Genomic DNA, 21,445 nt, shown 5'->3' with positions numbered 1-21,445 from the left:
ACTCCAGAGTGAGAACAAAGGAGAAAAGCAATTAAGTTTACAAAAAGGGACTCACCAAATTTGATGCTACCGAGTCTAGTTTTTGCAGTTATCCGTCATGGACCAAAGAGTGTTGCAGTGAGATTACTTTCAGTTGCAAGTTCCTTCCTAATTCCAGTCCTGAAGGGTGGAATTGCCCCATGTCTGGACACTAGGAATCTGCCTATGGCTCCCATCTGGCCCTCAGAAACTTCCAATCAGGCCCTTGGCTACCCCAGGATATTTTGAACTTCAAAATGCTTTTCAGTTTCTAAAGAGAGATTGGAGCAAAGAGTCATTTAATCCAACACTTCCCTATCTTTTATTAAATTGCTAGATCTAATGCCACATCAGCAAAAATTCAAATGAGGAGATGATATGAGATAGCTATGCACTGTATCAGTTATGGATTAGCAACCAAGGAGATGTAGCATATGATGTAGAAAATGCATAAATTATTTTTCACAAAATGCCACCAGGTGGCATGGCACTTTACTGAGTACAAGAGACCAGATCTCTGCCCTCGAGGTGGTTGCAATCTAAAAATTGACAGAGGTCCCTTCAAAGGAGTATCTTACCGCTTTAAATAGTCATGACCTTCCCCAAAGAACATAAGAACTGTCGTTTGTTAAGAGTGCTGGGAGTTATTAGGAGGAGACCTCTCTTCTGCTCACACAGCTACAATTCTCAGAGTACCCTGTTGTGGGGTAGGAGAGCTGAAAATAACGCCAATATATTTCACATCTGGCAACCAATGCTCTCCTTTGGTTTCAGAAAGTATATTGGTAGATGAGTCTAAAAAGCCTGGGACCCAAATTTTCACAGTCCTCTAGCGGCTCATTTACCAGAAGTAATGTATTTAGCATTAACTCTGGGAGCGTAGACTCGATTCTGACCAAACTAAGCCTTCTGGTGTATATTTTGCTCTAGGAGGCTTAGTTTGGTCAGAATCGAGTATACACTTCCAGAGAATACTGAATACATTACTTCTGTAAGTGAGCCACCATAGCTGCTAGAGGACCATTAAAATTTGTGTCCCGGGCTTTTAAGACTTGTCTACCCATGTGCTATCTGGAACCAAAGGGGCACATTGGTTGTCAGATGTGATTCCCCTCCCCCCAGTTCTCCCACCCCACTACTGGGAAGATGGATTGATTGTTAAACCACTCTGGAAACTGTAGGTTTGTGAAGCGAATAGGCGTCTCCCAGTTATTCTCAGTACCCTTAACAAACAAAGCCATGCCTGTTTAGAGCAGTATAATACTGCTTTAAATGTATAGTGCAGAAAAGGCCAGAGGAGAAAAACAACAGAGGAAGAGACCTGAAATCAGGAGTAAACAGCGAAAGACTCCTATGCAATAGTCTCAATAGCAGATGCTTTGGCTCAGTTTCAAGTTTATCTCCAGGGGGGGCATGGGGGCATTTTAAACATCACCAATGAAGCATGGGGCATGGCAACCAGCCACACATGTAATGTGGCAATCCCCTCTTCTTTTGTTGCACACTCCTGCAAACTTCTAATTTTGAGGAGCTGGAGGCATTTGTGATGGTTTGCGAAAGTTGTGCCCATGTTGGAAAAGAATGCAAAACCCACACCTTGGTCCTTATGTATGGAGGTCAGACACCTGTGTAAAAATTACAACACAAGGGTATGGTGTCTACTCAACCTTGTATACATGCTGTGCATCCCTTTATGTGCACGAGGAGATGCAAACAGGGACTCTGTCCTGCGTCAACATTTGGTAATGTGCGAAGCCACTTTTCGTATAGCAATTTTGAGGACCAGAGAATGAGAACTTGTCAACTGCATGTCCTGTTCTGGAAAAACCTCCATAGATGCACAATGTACAGTTTGAAGGATACACGATCCTCTTCAGCTGTGGGCACTTTTCTTGGAGGATTAAAGTTGTTACTTAATATGTCTGTATTGAGCCTCAAGAGCCCCCTTTCATCACCTTTAAATAGGCTCCATTGCATTTATTTGGCCTACTTTTGCTGAGGCCAAAATAGAAATGCTGGGTTGAGGGCCACTTTGGTTTGGCAAAAGGACAGAGGAGCCTACGCTATTCTCCATTTGCACATGCCAAGCCATTTAGAAGGTTCTGCCCGATCCATGCAGAAAAGCCCAGACAATTAATAATAATGATATTAATACAATTAATTTATTTAAAGGTAAAGGGACCCCTGAATGTTAGGTCCAGTTGCGGACAACAGCTTCGGGGTCATGTGGCCAGCATGACTAAGCCACTTCTGGCGAACCAGAGCAGTGCACGGAAATGCCATTTACCTTCCCGCCGGAGTGGTACCTATTTATCTACTTGCACTTTGAACTGCTAGGTTGGGAGGAGCAGGGACCAAGCAGCGGGAACTCACCCCATCGCGGGGATTCGAACTGCCGACCTTCTGATCGGCAAGCCCTGGGCTCTGTGGTTTAGACCACAGTGCCACCCGCATCCCTTAATTAATTTATTAATCACCTCCTAAAGCACTGTCTCAAGGCAATTTATACACAAGATGTTTAAAAACAGTTAAACACAGAAAACAACAACTACATTTAAAACAAGACTAAACCCCTAAGAAGTAGACACTCATGATAAAGAACCTCTCTCTTTCCCTGGGTCAAGCTTGACCTGGAAGTGGAGTTGTGGCTGGGTGTGAGAAAGCTGCCTTAGCGGGTGGCAGTGTTGCCGCCCACTCTCCTCTCTCTGCCCTCGGCTTAGGTTTGACCCATGGATGGAGCTGCAATTGGCAGTGTTGGGCCTTTGTGTGAGGAAGCTGTCTCTGTTTGCACCCCCTCAAGAAAAGCGCCATGGCCCCCCCCAGCCCACCCATGCTACGTCACTGATTCTGAACTAGCTGAAGTTTCTGAACCATCTTCATAGTAACAGGTCACATTAATCTGACCTAGAGGTTACCAGAGCACATAGATGGCAGAATTAAGCTGATGGAAGGCACTCTGCGCCACTAAGCTCCCTGAGCCTTAAGCAACAGGAATGGGTCCAGGAGTACCCCCAAGCAGCGTATCTGCTCCTTCAGAGGGACTGTAGCCCCTTCAAGGGCAGGCAGCCTCCCATCCATCCGGTCTAGGGAACAACCCACTAACAGTGCCTTACTCTTATCTGGATTGAGTTTCAGTTTATTGACTCTCATTCAGTCCATTACTGAGGCAAGACTATGGTCCAGCACTGACACACCTGCAGATGAAAAGGCGAAGTAGAGCTTTGTGTAGACAGATAACTCTGGGCCCATAGATGCATACTGTGCCATTGTTCCTCAGGCTGGACTCAAAGCTTTTGGCACCAAGGCTGTTGGAAATTGGAGTGGGGGCTTCTCTACCTCCTCCTCTTAGAGTTTCAGAGGTTCTTCACGGTATCAACCAAGAGAGCCCCAAGATCCTTAGCTTTGGATTCAAGGGGACCTGCCTGCTTCTCAAAGTGTTCAGTCAGTCTGGTTTGTCCTCTGAGAGGTTCATAGCTGGTGCCAGGTCAGGGCTCAGTGGGTCAGTTGAATAAATTGACATTCTTTGACTGGAAAGGTCTTAGTTTGCACTGATTCTGCAAATTCTAGGATGCAGTGGGACTTTGAATGAGATGTGTATTCACTCTGAATACGATAAAAACCCATGGCATTGCAAACATCAGGAAAAAACTACAGCCCTCAAAGACCTGGGAACTAGAATTGGAAGGGGTAGTTTAAAAAGCTGGAGAAAGACCCAGCTAAACTTTGTTTTGAACACTGGATGCTTTGAGAAATGCATTAGAGGTGGGTCCAGGAGAATTGATGCTGGTGGAGTTTCCACAGCCATTCCCAAGCATCATGTTCCGATGAACCAAATGTCGCATTAAAGCAGAGATGGATGGTGAGGAGGGGTGCAACTATGCACCTAGCCTCCTGGCAGTGGAGAGTTTCTCCCTCTGTGGGCACCTCAGTGGGAACACTAGATTGGAGCTTGCCCTGCATATGCCAAGGGCATGTTGCACAGTGCTTTTGTCCTTCTGGTGGAACTCCTTTCCACTGGGGGAAGACAACTTCCAACCTATCCTTTGGTGCTGGTTAGGATTGCTCTCTAATAGTGTTAGGGGAAAAAGAGGAGTTGATTTGTAGAACTATGGGAAAATATTTCTCACGTAACAAAGGACATTTCATGTTTGGCTAACATACAGCTATTTAATATGTGGCAAACCATTTTGTGGTGCTGATGTTAGCAATGATTTTGTTGCAATGTTAAAAAAATCAAAAGTCACTTGAGTGATTATAACCCATTATTAATATACAAAGAGAATACAAAAAACCCAGGGTTTTCTCCCACATACCGCCCAACTTCAGTCTTGGAAGAGCATTTTATTTTTTAATTGCTCGTTTGATATGACCCTGGGGAAGATAAAACGATTTTCTTCTCCTCCTTCACATCAAATAAAATATTTATTGTTAAATATCCCACTGAATAAAATAGGTGGATTTGGTTCTATTTTTCTTCTTGGTCTTCCTTTTCTTTAGATTCCCTTTACTCCAAGATGTGATCACACTTGGAAATATTTGGAATGAGTTTTGTGTGATTAATGCATTCTATTAAATTTAATGCCTTGGGACTGACACAAGAGTGTTTCCCAGATGTATACTGATGGGGAAGGAGGGTCAAGCCCATCATCCCCAACCTCAGCATTGACCTTCTCCCAGACATGCCTCTGACAATTGCTGCCTCTTCATTTGTCCTTCCATCCTGATGTGCTCTTCAGTCCTAACTTGTGACTTGCTTCTTGACCCTGCCCCATGATTTACTCAGTATTCTTTGGTTTCCATTTGGTTCTGACTACTGGATGATCCCACAGTTCCAAGCATTGGGCTCCTAGCTCAACTCCAGACTGCTACCAATAGCCCAGCCCCAACAATTACGATACCTTGTGTTAAAGATGGGTGAACTTTCAGTTTCTCCACATTTTTTTCATTTTCCACTCTTGAGTTCATTTCTGCATCAGCTTGCATCTTTTTCTTCTTGAAATGTTCTCCTGAAAATTCATCACCATTATAGTGGACATTTCTCCTAAAACACATGTTTTTGTACGCACTTTGTTTCAGTATAATGCCCTTCTGTACATTATTTTAACCATTATCTGTATTTTTATGCAGACCTCTAATCTGTATACTTTTTCTGTACACATTTTTTTTTTTGCTTGGAGGACTACATTGGAAAATTCAGGGAAGTGTGAATTTTGAAGGGTAGCTGTATCTTGGTTTGTGTATCATTTCCAGAACTGTGAATTAGGTAGGTTTGTATGGAAATGCAAATTGAACCACATTCCTACCACTGAGCCACAAATACCAACGTGTTGACTTCAACAAGGCACTAGTTTTTGAACTGTAGATTTCTCAGGGATAGCTGTACTTCAGTTTGTGTATTGTTTCAGGGTGTGTGAATTTAGGTAGGTTCACATTAAAGTGGGATCCAACCTGAATTTCTCCCCCATCCCTACTTTATTTAGTGGCAAGAGTTGGCTGTCCTTGGTGCTGAATACGCAGCCCTGCCTAAGATTTCCTTTTCTCTTCTGTGACTTTACATCAGGCACAAACAGAGCTGCCTTGACTTCTGCATGGCTTTGATCTGCTTCGTGTGTTTGAATTTAGCACAAACACTCAATGGAGCCAGCAGTGTCAGAACAGCAACTCCGGCAAAGGGAATTATGTAGAAAGAGGTGAAGGAAGGAGCAACTTCAAGTGCTGCCTGAAGCCTTGTAGCCATGTATTTTGGGATTTGCCAACCCCAGATATTCCACCCCTTGTCTGGAAGATGAAGTCATGCATTCCTTTCCTGAGCTAAATTTCTTATGTGTTTTGCTTCTTTCCTTCCCCATAAGTTGGGTTTGATCAGCAGCACACACTTTCTGGGTGTCTCATGGTGAGAGTACTCATGTTCTCAGAAACACTTTTGCAAAAATAACAGGGTATGGAAGAATGAGAGGTTCTTTAACCTGTCTCATACACAATCACTTACACACCTATTGGATTCCCCCTAGCCAGTCTCTACCGTCCCGCAAATTCCTTCCATTTAGGTTTACTTTCAGTGTCATAGCCAGGATGTGGTAAGGGTCTTTGTAAGGGAGAATCAGTACATCCCCTTCTGCTTAGTGATTCTCTCCTGGAAATGTCCCATTGCACTAATATTATGACATTCACACAGGGTTTCTGACCATATTACCTTGTAACATGTAGATCCACCCACAGAAATGCCATAAAACTAAGATACACACACACACACACACACACACACACACACAGAGAGAGAGAGAGAGAGAAGTTTTTATTTGTATCCCCTTATAGAAATATACTCCCTTGTATCAGGGACCAGGAGTCAGATTCCTTTTTACTAAGTAATGGAGGCAAGGACTTGTGGGGAAGGCTGAGCAAGGCCAGCCCCAGAAGCTCTGCTATCAGATGAACACCCCCAGCCTGATAATGTGGCACTGCCTTCTTCTGATTCAGAAGACTCTACTTTTGAAGATCCAGGAGATCCCGAAGCCCCCCTCCCCGAAATCCATCACAGTAGGAGATTACTGGAGAAGAGTGGGCCACTTTAAGTCAAGCAGCAACATGCACAGGTGGTGCTAACAATCAGGCTGCGTCTACTATATAAGGGCTCAGTTTCGGCTTGTTCCTTGCTAGTATGGTTCCAGAGCTTTGTCTATCCTAGAGCTTGCCTTGTCTTACACTTGGGTTGGGCTGTGTCTTATGTTGCTGAACAGCAGAGCAGGGCACCTAATAATATGTGTGGCTTGTGAGGAGCCTCAAGGGACAGTAGAGAGGTCTGCATTTGAGCCTTGGACCTATGGTGCTCATCCCTGATCAAGTTGACCAGTCACTTTGCAAACCTGAGGGGGCAGGTACTGTATCATTTCCTTCACCAGGTGGATGGATTTCATGGTTAGATTTCAGCAATAAAGACTGTGTTGATTTATGCTCCCATTGCACTGAGTTGTTTATTTTAGCTGATTGGATTGCCTGTTGCCTAAGCCATTAACACAAGCGGTGATGACATAAGGTGTTTTTTTTTTTTGGTGACTTGCTGAGCAGTTGATCTGAGATTCAAACATGTTACCCAGTGGAAACAAAAACAACACATTTTAAACTAGCCCCCTACAGGATCTGAAGGGGAAAAATGTGTCTGAGTGCTTCATCTAGCATTAAGCATCAACTATGGCAGTCAGCTTCATTTCAGAAGTCTTTGGGTGTTACGCAAAGCTGCAATTTCTGCTTGTTTATGAATGGACAAGTTGCCCACAATTACATGAAGAAGGTGCAGAACAGGCTAGCGAGAGGATGTAGCCTGGTAAGAATGCTACCGGCAAGACACAGAAGCCTAGATGACTGCATTTGGCCCTCAGGCTTGAGGTTCCTCATCCACTGCTGTGATTGGGGAAGGGACATTGCTCAGTGGTAGAACATCTGCTTTGCATGACCTCTCCAAGTCGGGCTGGGAAAGGCTTCTGGTCTGTAAACCTGGACTGCTGCTTCCAGTCAGCATAGACCAGGGTTTCCCAAACTTGAGTCTCCAACTGTTTTTGGACCACAGTTCCCAACAACCCTGACACTGGTCCTGCTAGCTAGGGATGATGGGAGTTGTAGTCCAAAAACAGCTGGAGACTCAAGTTTGGGAAATGCTGGCATAAACAATGCTGAGCCAGGTGGATCCCTTTACCTTTTTTTAAAAAAATCTTTAGGTGGATCAAATGATCTGAGCCAGTATAAAGCACTTTCCTGTGTTCCTGTGTTTATGAAGATATTTACTATGATAAACTTGTTTGGTTTACAGGTGCCAGAAGGCACTCGGCTGTTTTTGTACTCTTGATTTCTTTTTCCATCCCAGCAGCTCTTAAATGTGGATAGCAGCAAATGCCCCAAGACAGTGAAGAGTGATCACATGCTTTAATGATAGCAACCAGGCGGCATGCGGCTTATGACTCATAGAATTGTAGAGTTAGAAGGGACCTCGAGGGTCATCTAGTCCAACCCCTGCAATGCAGGAATCTCAACTAGATCATGCATGGCAAATGGCCATCCAACCCATGCTTAAAAGCCTCCAAGGAAGGAGAGTCAACCACCTCTCATGGGAGTCTGTCCCACTGTTGAAGACCCATCATCTGTCTCTTCTCTGTGGAACTTCTCTCCATATTCCATTTTACCCAAAGGGTTCATAAAGCGGGGGAGAGGGGGAGAGCGAGCGCTTTGTGTATTCCTTTTTGGCATGCACCATAGCATTTACAACAATGTGTTTACATATTGCAGAGTTCCTATGATAAGGATGTGATTCTGAATATCCTGGGTGTTCTCACATGCCTCCTTTCTGTTGGTAAGTGGAAAAGTGAACATTTCATGTAGTGCATTGCCAAAAATTCCTTCCCCATCAATTAATGAGAAAAGAAATATTGCATTTGAATATTAGGAAAAGGGAGGGAACTTTTTCAGTAAGGTCGGTTTTTTTGGTTTTTTTGTTTCACTTTATCCTTTTTTTCTGGGTGGCTGATGAGTTTTGTGAGTGCCCTTTCATCCATTCATTCTACAAATCATGACATTGTTTTCACTTTTGTGCAGTCTTTCAAGGTGCCCTCTGGTGAAGACTGGTCCATTAGAGTGAATGGGGGATTGAGGTCAGACAGACTCAAACTGAAAATCTATATTATTGTTATTATTATTAGTCCAGAAGGCTTTTAAACTGAATTCTGATATAATAATAATAATAATAATAATAATAATAATAATAATACCCCACCCATCTGGCTGGATTTCACAGCTTCCAGCAGAATACAAAAACATAATAAAATATAAAAACATAGGAAGTTTTAACTTTCAGCCCTATTGCATTGGGTCTCCTTTACACCGCTAAAAAGTGACACTGATTAAGTGGTATACAAATTGTTGAGATAAGTAAGTAAATAAAAAATAATATGAAAGCCACTCTGAGTTTTCAGGGTCCCTGTTGGACTTGAATATTTGCTTGTATGTTTATGTGTGGTGGGGAAAGGACTTCGCAACTATTCCATTTTCTTGCTTCCACTTAGGGACAAACAGGAGGCTTCACTATACAATTAGCAAAGGTGGCAGCGAAGCACTTCTGCAGGCTCTGGTGAACGCGACGCAAACTCCCACACCGGACTATGACATCCTCTTGCCCCTCTTTCGTCTGCTGGCCAAAGTTGGCCAAAAAGGTACAGTTGCTGAACCGTGGGTACATGTCCACCAGTATTGCGATGCTGTGTTGCTAGCTGTGTCATTGCGTCCCACATAGGGATGCGGGTGGCGGTGTGGTCTAAACCACCGAGCCTCTTGGGCTTGTCGATCAGAAGGTCAGCGGTTTGAATCCCTGCAGCGGGGTGAGCTCCTGTTGCTCTGTCCCAACGCCTGTCAACCTAGCAGTTCAAAAGCACACCAGTGCAAGTAGAGAAATAGGTACCAATGTGGCGGGAAGGTAAATGGTGTTTCCATGTGCTCTGGTTTCCGTCACAGTCCTCTGTGTGCCAGAAATGGTTTAGTCATGCTGGCCACATGACTGGGAAAGCCGTCTGTGGACAAACGCTGACTCCCTCGGCCTGAAAGTGAGATAAGCGCCACACCCCATAGTCACCATTGACTGCACTTAACTATCCAGAGGTCCTTTACCTTTTAGCTTTTACCTTGTACTCCACATCTCAAGTGAGATATTTCAGTCACCTCAAAAAAATGAGGTCCTAGTTGAGGCACTTTGGACTATCAAAGCCACAGAGGTAGTACTCAGTTGTGTTTCCCTCACTGAAGCTTAGACCGGGGTGTGGGGTTGGGGGACCTAGGAACCCAGGAAACTACCTTACTTTGAGTCAGAACTTTCTTTTTTAAGGCAAGTCTATCTGGACACGTGGATGTTGATGTGTTTTAATCTCTTTTCCTGTTAGTTTCAATTTTTAAAAAAAAAGTTTGAAAAATGTTTTTATTGATAATTTTAATATTTCTTGAAAATTGCTTGGAGGTTTTGCTACCGTCCTGTGGCATTCAATTTTTTGTTGTTAAAAAATAAATAATCAAAATCATTTCCTCCTCCTCCTCCTGCTGTCTCTCAGATAAGAAGTTTGGGCTGAAGGCCCAAAGATTGGAGGTGATTGATATGACACTCAGCTTGGCAAGGAAAAATCTAAATCACCACCAGAATCTCACCCACTGCCTTTGGGCACTGCATGTTTATGCCTCTAGTGGTGAGTATGCAATCACTTCCCCTTCTTCCTTGTGTGCGTTAACAGCCCTTTCCTCCCATAATTCCATGGAATGATGCTGATGCACAGTCCTACTCCTACTCCCCAAAAATCATTGGATAATTTCTCTTTTCTCCCTTTATCTGTCAAAGTGTCCCCTGGCCCAGTTTTACTGCAAATAGAGTGGAGAATTTTGGGAAACAACTTTCGTTCTCCTAATGGTTAGGGGGGGGGGGCGGGCTTCTTCTAGCAACTTCTGGGTCCCCACTGAAAATTTCTGTTCCATCTGGGATTATGGGAGTCACAATCCAGAACATCGTGACAATACAGTGGTACCTTGGTTCGCAAACTTAATCTCTTCCGGAAGTCTGTTCCAAAACCAAAGCATTCCAAAACCAAGGCGCGCTTTCCCTTAGAAAGTAATGCAAAACAGGTTAATCCGTTCCAGACTTTTAAAAACAACCCCTAAAACAGCATTTTAACATGAATTTTACTATCTAACGAGACGATTGATCCATAAAATGAAAGCAATAATCAATGTGCTGTACTATAAAATAAATAAAACAGCATTGTAGATGATAATTTTTTTTAAAAAAATGTTTTTCTTCCCTGCACTGATGATAGTCATTGTTTGGATGGGGGGCTTTTATCCATTTCCACAGTCACACAATCAATCAATCAATCAGTAGCTGAACTAGGATCCACACAGTCACAAAAACAAATTAACTGGAAAAGCCTCAAAACAAAAAATGCAAAATAAATAGCAAAAACAAAAGCACCAAATATAAGCTCCAAATATCACCTTAGAACACTGCAATCAGAAATGGAAGGCTTGAATTACAATGGGGGGGGGTGCAAATTAGCAGCGCAACAGGAAACACAGGGGGACTGAAAACGGAGCACGTTCAGTTTCTGAAGAAAAGTTCAGAAACCGGAACACCTACTTCCGGTTTTGCAGTGTTTGGGTTCCAAGTTGTTCGTGAACTAAGCTGTTCAAAAACCGAGGTACCACTGTACCAAGTTGGAGAAGCCTGTATTAAAAATTCAGAACCCAAACTTACTCAAACCTGCACTTCTCAGCTTCTGGCCGATCATAGGCAGGCAAATTAGTGGTGCCATTGTGATCACCTACAATTATGACCTGGGTTGGTAGAATGTGGCATCTTTTAAAAGAGGGATGGCTAAGCTGTGGTCCTCCAGATATTGGTGGACTACTGTTCCCATCACCCCTGGTTATCAACTATGCTGGCCGAGGCTGATGGGAGTTGGAGTCTAGCAACCTTAGTGGGTAATAGGTTAGCAAATCCTTCCACCCCCCAGGCTCTTCATCAGTGGGTTCTCAAAAGGACGTGTCAATGAATCATCCAGACAATGCCAGCCCAAGACCCAAAGGTCTTGCTGCATCTTCCTGCTGTTATCTATTTCACCTTCCCCTATGGACACCACTTGAAGGAGGTTATGAATGTAAGAACAAAAGAGGAACCAATGGCCTATCTAGTCCAGCATCCTGTTTTCACCAGATGCCTGTGGAACCCCCACAAGCAGGACCCAAGCTCAAGAGCCCTCTCCCTCCTGTAGTTTCCAGCAAGTGGTATTCAGAAGCATTTTTGCCTCCAATCATGTAGGCGGAAGTTTGGCCACCACGGCTAGTAGCCATTGATAACCTTCCCCTCCATTAATTTGCCCAATCCTTTTTCAAAGGCATCCAGGTTCGTGGCCATCCTTGCCACTTGTGGGACCAAGTCCCATAGTTTAACTATGCACTGCATGAAGAAGGACTTTCTTTTATATGCCCTGAATCTTCCAACATTCAGCTTTGCTGGGTGTCCACAAGATCTTACTGTTATGAAAGATGTCTGTGTGTGGGTGGTGATGGTGGTGGAAATTTCTCTAGCTGCTTTCTCCAAGGTTATTTCACCCTGCTTAATGGTAGGTCTGCACATGATTCTCTCCGGCGGAATTCTGTCCCAAATTTCCGATGTCATCAGTCTTTGCCAACTGCTCTTGCTGCTCCTTCTTGACCTCCTCTAACCTAGTGGTTGTTTCCCCTTTGGAGAATCCTAATTGGGCCCCCAGCCTTTGGCATGGCTCGACAAGCTTAGCATTTCAGATCTTCCCCCTGAAGATTTAATGCTACTGGCTGCTGGCCTCGTGGGTTTCCTATGTGTTTACAGGAGCCCCACTGGCTTCTCACTATGGACCTTCCTGGGAAGGTTGCCAAGCATGTTCTTCCAGCCCTTCTGAGATAAGCATTATTTGAAAGGTGAATGTAACAGAGACGGCACTTGAAATGCATCTGGATTTAGATTGCAGGGTGCTTTATCCACAGCCCCCCTCCAGTGTCAGGGGCCTTGCTCACACTTTGCCTGGTTGCCACATGCAGCAGAATGAGGAGCTGGAATGTTGAGGTGCAAGGCCAGATTTAGGAGCCAGCAGCCACTTGGGATGCCTAACTCGAAAGTGTGTGCCAAGCTCAGTTGTGGGTGCTGCTGCTGTCATGGCAGAAAAAATACGGTACAAGCACTTGAGAAGCTGGCAACACTGATCTCTCTGTGTGGCCGTTGTCATAACCTCCAGCATTTCTCCGATGAAAATAGGGACTTCCTATTCAACAACAACAACAGCATTTTTATTTATACCCCGCCCATAGAACTGGGTTGCCCCAGCCACTCTTGGTGGCTTCCAAAATATATAATAAAAATATATTAAAACATTAAACATTAAAGAAAATCCCTATACAGGGCTGCCTTCAGCTGTCTTCTAAGGTTGTATAGTTACTTAGCTCTTTGGCTCGGGGGCCGCATAACTTTATAGCCTCCAACTTTTCTCCAATGAAAATGGGGGCATTCTGGGATCAAATCAGAAACTGGGACAGCTTCTCTAGATCTGGGACTGTCTCTGGAAAATAGGGACACTTGTAGGGTTTGCAGTGTTGTGTTAATGGCTGCGGTGTTGTTCTGCAATCGTGGGAATATTTACGACATCAGGGCCCTTTCAACAAATGGTGTGAACGTGAAGTTTTGTGACTGGGTGCATGCCTGCAAATTTATCATCTTAGATGGCAAGGGAGAAATTATGAGGGCAAATGGTTTATCAAAGCTGAGAAATGGGCCACCTATGAGAGTAAATGTTGCAGAGGATTCTGGTGTATGTTCTACCAGGGCTTGTCAGTGTTGCCTTGGGTGCAAGTCTGCCTACCAGTACCTCATATTGTGCAGAAATCTCCACTCAAAAATCCACAATGGGTGGGAGACTGTTGTTAATCTGGTGGTCTAATCCATAATAGTGCATATTCCGTTTAGTTTGATTGCTTTGTCAATGCTACTTCATAGCTCATATGCAAATTATAGCCAATTGATTTAAGTCGCTCTAAATGTAATCCTATTTTATGTTGTTTTGTATTCCTATAAATTCAATTTTCTCTATAAGTTCTATAAGATTCATAATTTCATTTTCATTTCACTTAAGCTTTGTATATTAATAAACTGAGTGATTTGTTTCAGTTGGAGCCTGGTTCCTATGGGCAGGCTTTAGTCCCTATTCCACTGGGTTGCTACTGAGCAAAAACGAATCGTGATTAGAATCGATTGATAGTCCATTGCATAGTGTGCCCTGATGTTGATTGGATCACCAGATTAAAAAGTGTTTGTTCTTCCTGCTTGGTTCCTGTTTGTACTGGCTTGACCTCTCTTAAACACCTCCATAAGAGCTGTTTTGGGACTGGCTCACACAGCATTTCCTCAAAATTCCTAATGTGTCCAGCCCACTGGCTTCCAAAGGTTGGTATTCCTTTTTCTACACTGACTGAACACAGAGTTCACACAGAGTGCTGGCCACAAGTCTGCCATTTTGAGATATGACTAAACTCTAATACACCCAACTTTATCATGTTGCTGAGCATAGCAGGGAAATATCTTCCTGTAGTGGGCAAACTCTTTCAGGGAAGTTACAGAACACCTGACTGAGTAATTCCCCAGGTTTCACCAAAAGGGCTGATTCCAGATTTGAAGAAGCCTTGGGCAAAGTGTCCTCTAATGAAGACTGGGAGCCACCGCATTAGTGTCCTCCATTGCCCAGAGCAATGCATTGTGGGAAATAAAAATGGCCACAGCTTTCCAGGCCCAGTGCCTGGTGCTCATCAGTGCACAAGAAAAAGGATTATTATAATGGGGCCCCAAGGACAGGCATCAGTTCTAAGCTCTGCTAGGGCCCTAGCATCCACCTGAGAGTACCACCTGCTGACTCTGGGCCTGTTCCTGAACCCACAGTTTGAAAACTAGCAAGTCAAGGGGCAGGATAGTGGGGCCAGATGGATAAATGCTTCAACCCTTTAAGACTGCTCTCATTCCCTTACAGATTTCCTCGGTCTGAAAAGAGGTTTTTATTTTTGAAATATGTTTGGATGTTTTTATTTGTTTTAAACTGTTTACTGCTATGTAGTTTGCCGCCCTGGGCTCCCTTGAGAGGGAGGGCAGGATAGAAATTGGATAAACAAATAAAAAATAATAATAAGATTGCTGAGAGAGCCAGAAATTTGTTAACAACCCCAGAAGCCCACTTTCTTAGGCTATGATTCCAAAACCATGCTATTCCCCCCCCCTCCAGTTTTAGCCTGACTGCCTATTTCCTTCCTTTGCACAGTTACCGTGGGAACCATGTTGGGAGTGAATGGAGCCATGGAGCTGCTCTTCAAAGTCATTACACCTTACACCAAGAAGCACACCAGAACGACAAGGTAGTGGGGGGACTTTCTGGGATACCTTCTCTGGACGTGTATGTGTGTGTGTGTGGCAAAAGTATTAAGACCAAAGTGACAGGCTGGGGAGTGAACAGAGGTAAATGTTCCCCTTATGTTAAGGTGCCAGCCCAAATTAAGCCAAGGTGTTGATGTCCACATGCATAAAGGAAATCAGACTATTAGCTCACCAAGCTCAGATATGTCTCTACGTCAGGGGTAGATGCTCCAACTCCCATAAGCTGCAGCCAACATCAGAGGTAGAATCATAGAAGTGTAGAGTTGCAAGGCTAATCCAGTCCAACCCCCTGCAATGCAGGAATCTCAGCTAAAGCATCCATGACAGGTGGCCATCCAACCTCCGCTGATAAACTTCCAAGGAAGGGCAGTCCACAACCTCCTGAGGGAGACCGTTTAACAGATGAAAGGAGCTGTAGCCTACATCTGGAAAACATCATGTTGCCTATGCTTTGTCTACATAGACTGGCCATTGCTCTCTATGGCTCCGGACAGGAGCATTTCCCAGTCCTGTCTGGAGATACAGTGCATTGAAACTGGGAATTTTTGCATGCAAAGCCATGAACTCTACCGCTGCGTTGCAGCCCGTCCCCTAAATGTCATGGAAACAGGAGCAGGAATTGGATACTGAATGGATAACACAGTAAGCTGCCTTGCAGATGCATCTCCCACTAAAAACCTCAAGGGTCAGAGAGACCCTGTTATTTATTTATTTTTAGTGCCTTTTTCTCCCTTGCCAAGTCTGAAAGCTGCTGTGACTCTCCAGTGTGAAGTTAAAATTAGCCACACAGCTGTCTTGCTCTGGTCCTGTCCCCAGCCAGTTCCCAGAGCGAGATTTACAAGGCGTGCACGCCTTATAAAAGAGAAGGTGCACGTGACCCAGAGCTGCGCCTGCTTCTGCTTCTCTTGCTGCTTTGATGTGGCAGGAAGCAAGAGGAGAGGCGCGCCGAGAAATATCAAAGCTCAAGACATGGGCGACTGTGGAAAAGATGTGCTGAAGATGGACAGATGCAAGAAGAACATAGCGCCCCTGAAGAATAATAACAGTGCTGCTGAATCATCGCAACAATAATAACAGCAATAATAATAATAACACAAGAAGAACATTGCACTGCAAAATTACAATTGTGATAATGATGATGATGATAATAATATGTCAATAATAGAGATGCCCCTAAGATGGCTGGATGCAAGAAGAACATAGCATTGCTGTATAATGATGATGATAGTAATAGCTACAGCAATAATAATTTGTATAAAGGTAAAGGGACCCCTGACCATTAGGTCCAGTCGTGACCGACTCTGGGGATGCGGCGCTCATCTCGCTTTACTGGCCAAGGGAGCCGGCATACAGCTTCCGGGTCATGTGGCCAGCATGACTAAGTCGCTTCTGGTGAACCAGAGCAGCGCACGGAAACGCCGTTTACCTTCCTGCTGAAGCGGTACCTATTTATCTACTTGCATTTTGACGTGCTTTTGAACTGCTAGGTTGGCAGGAGCTGGGACCGAACAATGGGAGCTCACCCCGTCGTGGGGATTTGAACCACCAACCTTCTGATGGGCAAGTCCTAGGCTCTGTGGTTTAACCCACAGCACCACCCGCGTCCCTAATAATTTGTATAGCAATAATAAAAACAATACCGTAGTCATTGGTTCCAATAAAGGTGTTACTCTACCCGGTGCACTCCAGATGTTTTGGACTACAAGTCCCATCAGTATCATAGGGTTGTGCTGAAGTAGTCAAAACAGCCACACTGGCTGGGGTTGGTGGGAAAAAGTCTGGACAGTGCACATGTGCATTTTATGCAACGCTGTGTCCTATTTTTCTTTCACATAGTGCTGGAAAAGGCAATGCAGAATCGCCATGAAATGAATGTTTCACCTGCACCCAGCACACTCAGGCAGCTGTCAGGGCACCCTGCTGCCTTCTAGGTTTGCCATGTGGCCTAGTTTACAGAAGTCAGTCTCCAGTTTGAAGGAGCCCTCTCTTTGAAGGGGTCTCTGGCCCAAGCCCAGTTTAAAGATGAAGCATCGTAAGACAGGAGAGGAGGGACACCAACAGATAGCAGGACCTGGGCAGCAAACTGAGTGAACACCATGCATTTTCTTTTTCTCGACAATGCCTGTTCAGCCACATAGAAAAGAGATGGCTGTTCAGTGGAACCTTCATTTCATGGCGATTCTGCATTGCATTTTCCAGCACAAGGGCCACATTCCCTTCTGAACAACCTCCCAAGGGCCATGTGCCACTGGTGGACAGGATCAGAGGCAAATGTGGTTGGAGCATTATTTATTTTATATATATATATATACTGTTTGATTGTAAACAAACCTCAGAGTACTTTAGAAAAGAATAAAATAAAATTATGAACAAAAACAGTTTAAAACAGTCATATAAAACATTAAAAGAATAACTAGAAACCAATAATAAGCCAAAAAGAAAGAAAGAAACAGAGAGAGACAGAAAGAGAAAAAAGAAAGAAAGAGAGGAAGGAAGGAAGGAAACAAACCCAGGTTAAAATGCATGTCAACATTCTACACATCTGGGTAGACTTTCCTAAAGAAATATGTTTTTAGCCACTTCTGAAAAGAGTACAATGAAAACGCCTGCTTGGTGTCAGTGGAAGGTACCACAAGGATTATCTAATTCATCATCTTGCAATGCAAGAAAAAACTCTATAAATAAGTCAGAAATTAAATCGTTATAACATTTTTTTTTAAAAAACCCCTATGTAAAATTGTGTATAAAAATGTCCTGCTCTCTGGCACCATCTGGTGTTGCATGTTTATAGTGCATTCAAATCGTTGTTTCTTTACTAACTGAGTCCCAAGAGTCTCATGCTCTACCATCTGATAACACTCCTCTCTACTCTCCATCCAGGCAAGCAAGAGGCATGATCAGAGTTCAAGGACCCATTCCAGCCAGGCAAAAGCATTCAGGGTGTGACACAGGGCCACTGTAGGTGTGGTCTGGTGAGAGTTTAGAGGGCTTGATAGAGAGACTTGGAGTGCTGCATTTGAGCCCCAATTTGGGGTCTCCCACTACGGCTTTATTTAGTGGTTATCTTTGCTGATTTTGAGGTCTTTGTTGTGCTGCAGTTGTTATGTTCCTGTTGATTGCGTTCTACTTGTCTCTGTTGTTTCAAAGACATATTTTTAAGGTGGGGGAGGGATGGGCTATCAATGTTTTAACAAACAAATAATAAAAGTGACAAGACTGAGTTGCAATCCTCAGCAGCCGTATCATCAAAAGGAAACTTGCAATTCACTCAACAGCACAGCAAATACATATAACGAAACATCAAAGGAAGTTAACCTATCAAAGAACAGATTAAAGGGGGTGGAGGAGAGTAGAAAGAGCCCAAGAAGCACCTGGAGCCAAACATTCACATAAGATAGAGTTTGGTTCTTCACCTTTATTTTTCAAAGTTTCTTCCGCAAGACAGCATTTATCATAATGAAAGATTTTAATGCCACATATTAATGTCATCGTATCTGCTTTCAATTCATGTATTACCTTTGTAAGAATTCAAGATACTCCCATTACTTATCTCCGGTCGTAAGACCGTTCTTCACATTATAACTTGCATTAATGAGCACATCATTTCCACATCTATCTTCTCCTTTTCCTCATTGTTCCAGAAGTGTAGAGAAAGGCTGCCAGAGTTTTACAGAGTTGCCTTTTCCTCAGTATGATTTTCTCTCTGAATCATCATAATCCCCCTCCAACCCCACAAAACCCCACAAACACCCCTTAGGTCACTTTTCTTCCACTGAGCGCACATTTGGCACACAAGGTGTTCAGTATTTATTCTCATTGCATGTAGATCAATGTATCTTATCTGCAGATTCATGAGCTTAATGTGAAAAGATCAGATTCCTGTCAATTCTCTGTTTCCTTCAAATGTAGTGATTTGTTTCTCAAAACGTTTGGTCAAATTTTCTCCACCAAAGATTACTTCCATACACACCCCTCCAATGGTGTGTAACGCAAACCTCATTCATGTGGCTTTTGAATGTGTGCAGATTGCTGTAGCTGGGACCATCTACCATGCAGCTAAGCCTTGCATGCTCATCCTCAGGGAACATTACATTCCTACATACACATACGTGGTACCTCGGGTTACATACACTTCAGGTTATATACACTTCAAGTTACACACTCCGCTAACCCAGAAATAGTGCTTCAGGTTAAGAACTTTGCTTCAGGATGAGAACAGAAATTGTGCTCTGGCGACTAAAGTGGTGCTTCAGGTTAAGAACAGTTTCAGGTTAAGTATGGACCCCCGGAACGAATTAAGTACTTAACCCGAGGTACCACTGTACAGTCATACCTCATGTTACATTTGCTTCAGGTTGCATGTTTTCAGGTTGCATCCTGCAGCGACCTGGAAGTACCAGAAAGGGTTACCGTACTTCCGGGTTTCACCGCTCGCACATGCGCAGATGCACAAAATGATGTCACGTGCATGCACAGAAGCGGCAAATTGCGACCCGCGCATGCGCAAACGCGGGTTGCGTTCTGCTGATGTTGCGAATGGGCCTCCAGAACAGATCCCATTCACAACCAGAAGTACCACTGTACAGTGGTACCTCAGTTTACAAACTTAATCCGTTTTGGAAGTACGTTCTTAAACCAAAGCTGTTCTTAAACTGAGGTGTGCTTTCCCTAATGAGGCCTCCCATTGCCAGTGTCCTTCCACCGTTCGGCTTCCATTCATAGACCAAGGTAAAGTTCGCTAACCGGAACACTACTTCCAGTTTTGCGGAGTTTGTATGCCAAATATGTAATTCGTAAACAAGGCTATTCTTAAACTGAGGTACCACTGTATAGATCAGGGGTTGTCAACCTGGTCCCTACTGCCCACTAGTGGGCGTTTCAGAATTCTAGGTGGGCGGTAGGGGGTTCTATGGCACAAGCAGAATCCTCCTTCCATCCAGCACTGGTGGGCGGTAAGGAAATTTTACCATCAAGAAAGGTGCATTAGTGGGCGGTAGGTGTAAAGGTTGACTACCCCGGTATAGAGCGATATGGAGTGCTATATCCAATTAAGGCCACATTCATATGATACATTTAAAGCACTATGATGCCACTTTAAACATTTTAGAAGAATCTTGGGAAGTGTACTTTATTAAGGGCACTGAGAACTGTTAGGAGACCCCTATTTTCCCCCTCCCCCCGAGTTACAATTCCCAAAGTTGTTTAACAGTCAGTCCCTCTCCACAAGAAACTCTGGAAATTTTAGGTCTGTGATCAGAATAGAGGTCTCCTAACAACACTCAAGATCCTTAAAAAAAGTCAGCTTCAAGGATTCTTTGAGGTCAATTGACATGAAGGGACCCAATTTATTAATGTCCATTAATTTCAAGGGGTCAACTCTGAGCAGGACCAGCACAGAATACAACCCATTGCTTACTGAGCAGGAAATATGCCCAATTCCCTCTTTATGATATGAACTGATTAAATGCATGGTGAATGTGCACAATGACTAGTTGCTTTGCAAATTAGCTGCTCAACTCACATCACCTCTAACGTATCTATTCCTGCCAATTTAGGATTATGTTTCATGCACCTGATGGAGTGCACTCTGGTCTGTGAAAGCTTATCCCATAATAAATATGCTAGGGTGGGATTAAACCTAGCCAGCTCTGTCAGTGGAAGGAAAAGCACAAGGACTTTTCTGCTCGCGCATTTCGGCTTTCCCCCTCCCCCTCCCTGCCCCCAACCCCAAATTCGCTCTGGGGAGCGTCAGGAGAATCCCCCAAACAGTGCAGGGGATCGTTCTGTCTGGCAGACTGGAATGCATCTGCAGATGGAGCAATTGGAAGAGTGTGATGTTGAATTCCACCCTTAGTTGAATTCCACAAAACTCCTTCCTGGTTTTTGCCACAACACATGTAACACTGTCATCCTTCTGGTAACATTTTGCTCTCTCTAGTTGTTCCAAATCTATAAAGTTACAGTTTTGGGCCACAATCCACCCTGCTTTATTTGAGAGCTGAACAACCATCTGATCATACAACTTCCTTCCTTTTAAATATCTGGCCATGTATTTTTCAGCGAACAAGACTCGGGGATGTAGACATTTAGTATTCAAAGCTGAAGGCAACGAGCAGTTCAATGAATGATACCCACGTGTGTCCTAGACATTCAAAGCATCCTAAGGAAAATTCCTCTTTGATTTATGTGCTGTGCCTCTTAAGAGCTGGGGTCATGGCGTACGTGCATGTGCGTGCTTTTGCAAAGCAGTGGGCCTGGAAATTCATTGGCTCTTGAAGTGCATGGCCTCAGACAGTTGCAGCTACTGAAGACATGATTGATGGGTCCCTGCTACACTTAACTGAGTAAGCAAATCCTGTTTGCCCTCCCTCTGTCCTTCCTGCTGGATTGCTGCCTGTGATTAGAATAGCGTTTAGCCATAGAGGCACTTTATGGCTCCAGAGAAGCAGATATATAATGGGA

At 43.9% G+C, this 21,445-nt stretch overlaps 1 protein-coding gene across 2 annotated transcripts in view; it reads left to right on the top strand.

Moving 5' to 3' along the window:
• AGBL1 (AGBL carboxypeptidase 1) overlaps positions 1–21,445 on the top strand; it is a 413,737-nt gene that overhangs the window by 17,703 nt on the left and 374,589 nt on the right. For both annotated transcript variants that reach the window (XM_083586327.1, XM_083586328.1), the window contains exons 2-5: positions 8,296–8,359; positions 9,069–9,215; positions 10,101–10,232; positions 14,871–14,964. In XM_083586327.1, coding sequence (XP_083442453.1) covers positions 8,296–8,359; positions 9,069–9,215; positions 10,101–10,232; positions 14,871–14,964 — 437 coding nt within the window. The remainder of the gene's footprint in view (positions 1–8,295; positions 8,360–9,068; positions 9,216–10,100; positions 10,233–14,870; positions 14,965–21,445) is intronic.

The sequence above is a fragment of the Podarcis filfolensis genome, assembly GCF_964270895.1.
Source record: "Podarcis filfolensis genome assembly, chromosome: 14".
In the NCBI taxonomy this organism is placed as follows: domain Eukaryota; kingdom Metazoa; phylum Chordata; class Lepidosauria; order Squamata; family Lacertidae; genus Podarcis; species Podarcis filfolensis.
Note: the sequence above shows the minus strand (reverse complement) of the source record. Positions and strands in the feature narration are given on the sequence as shown.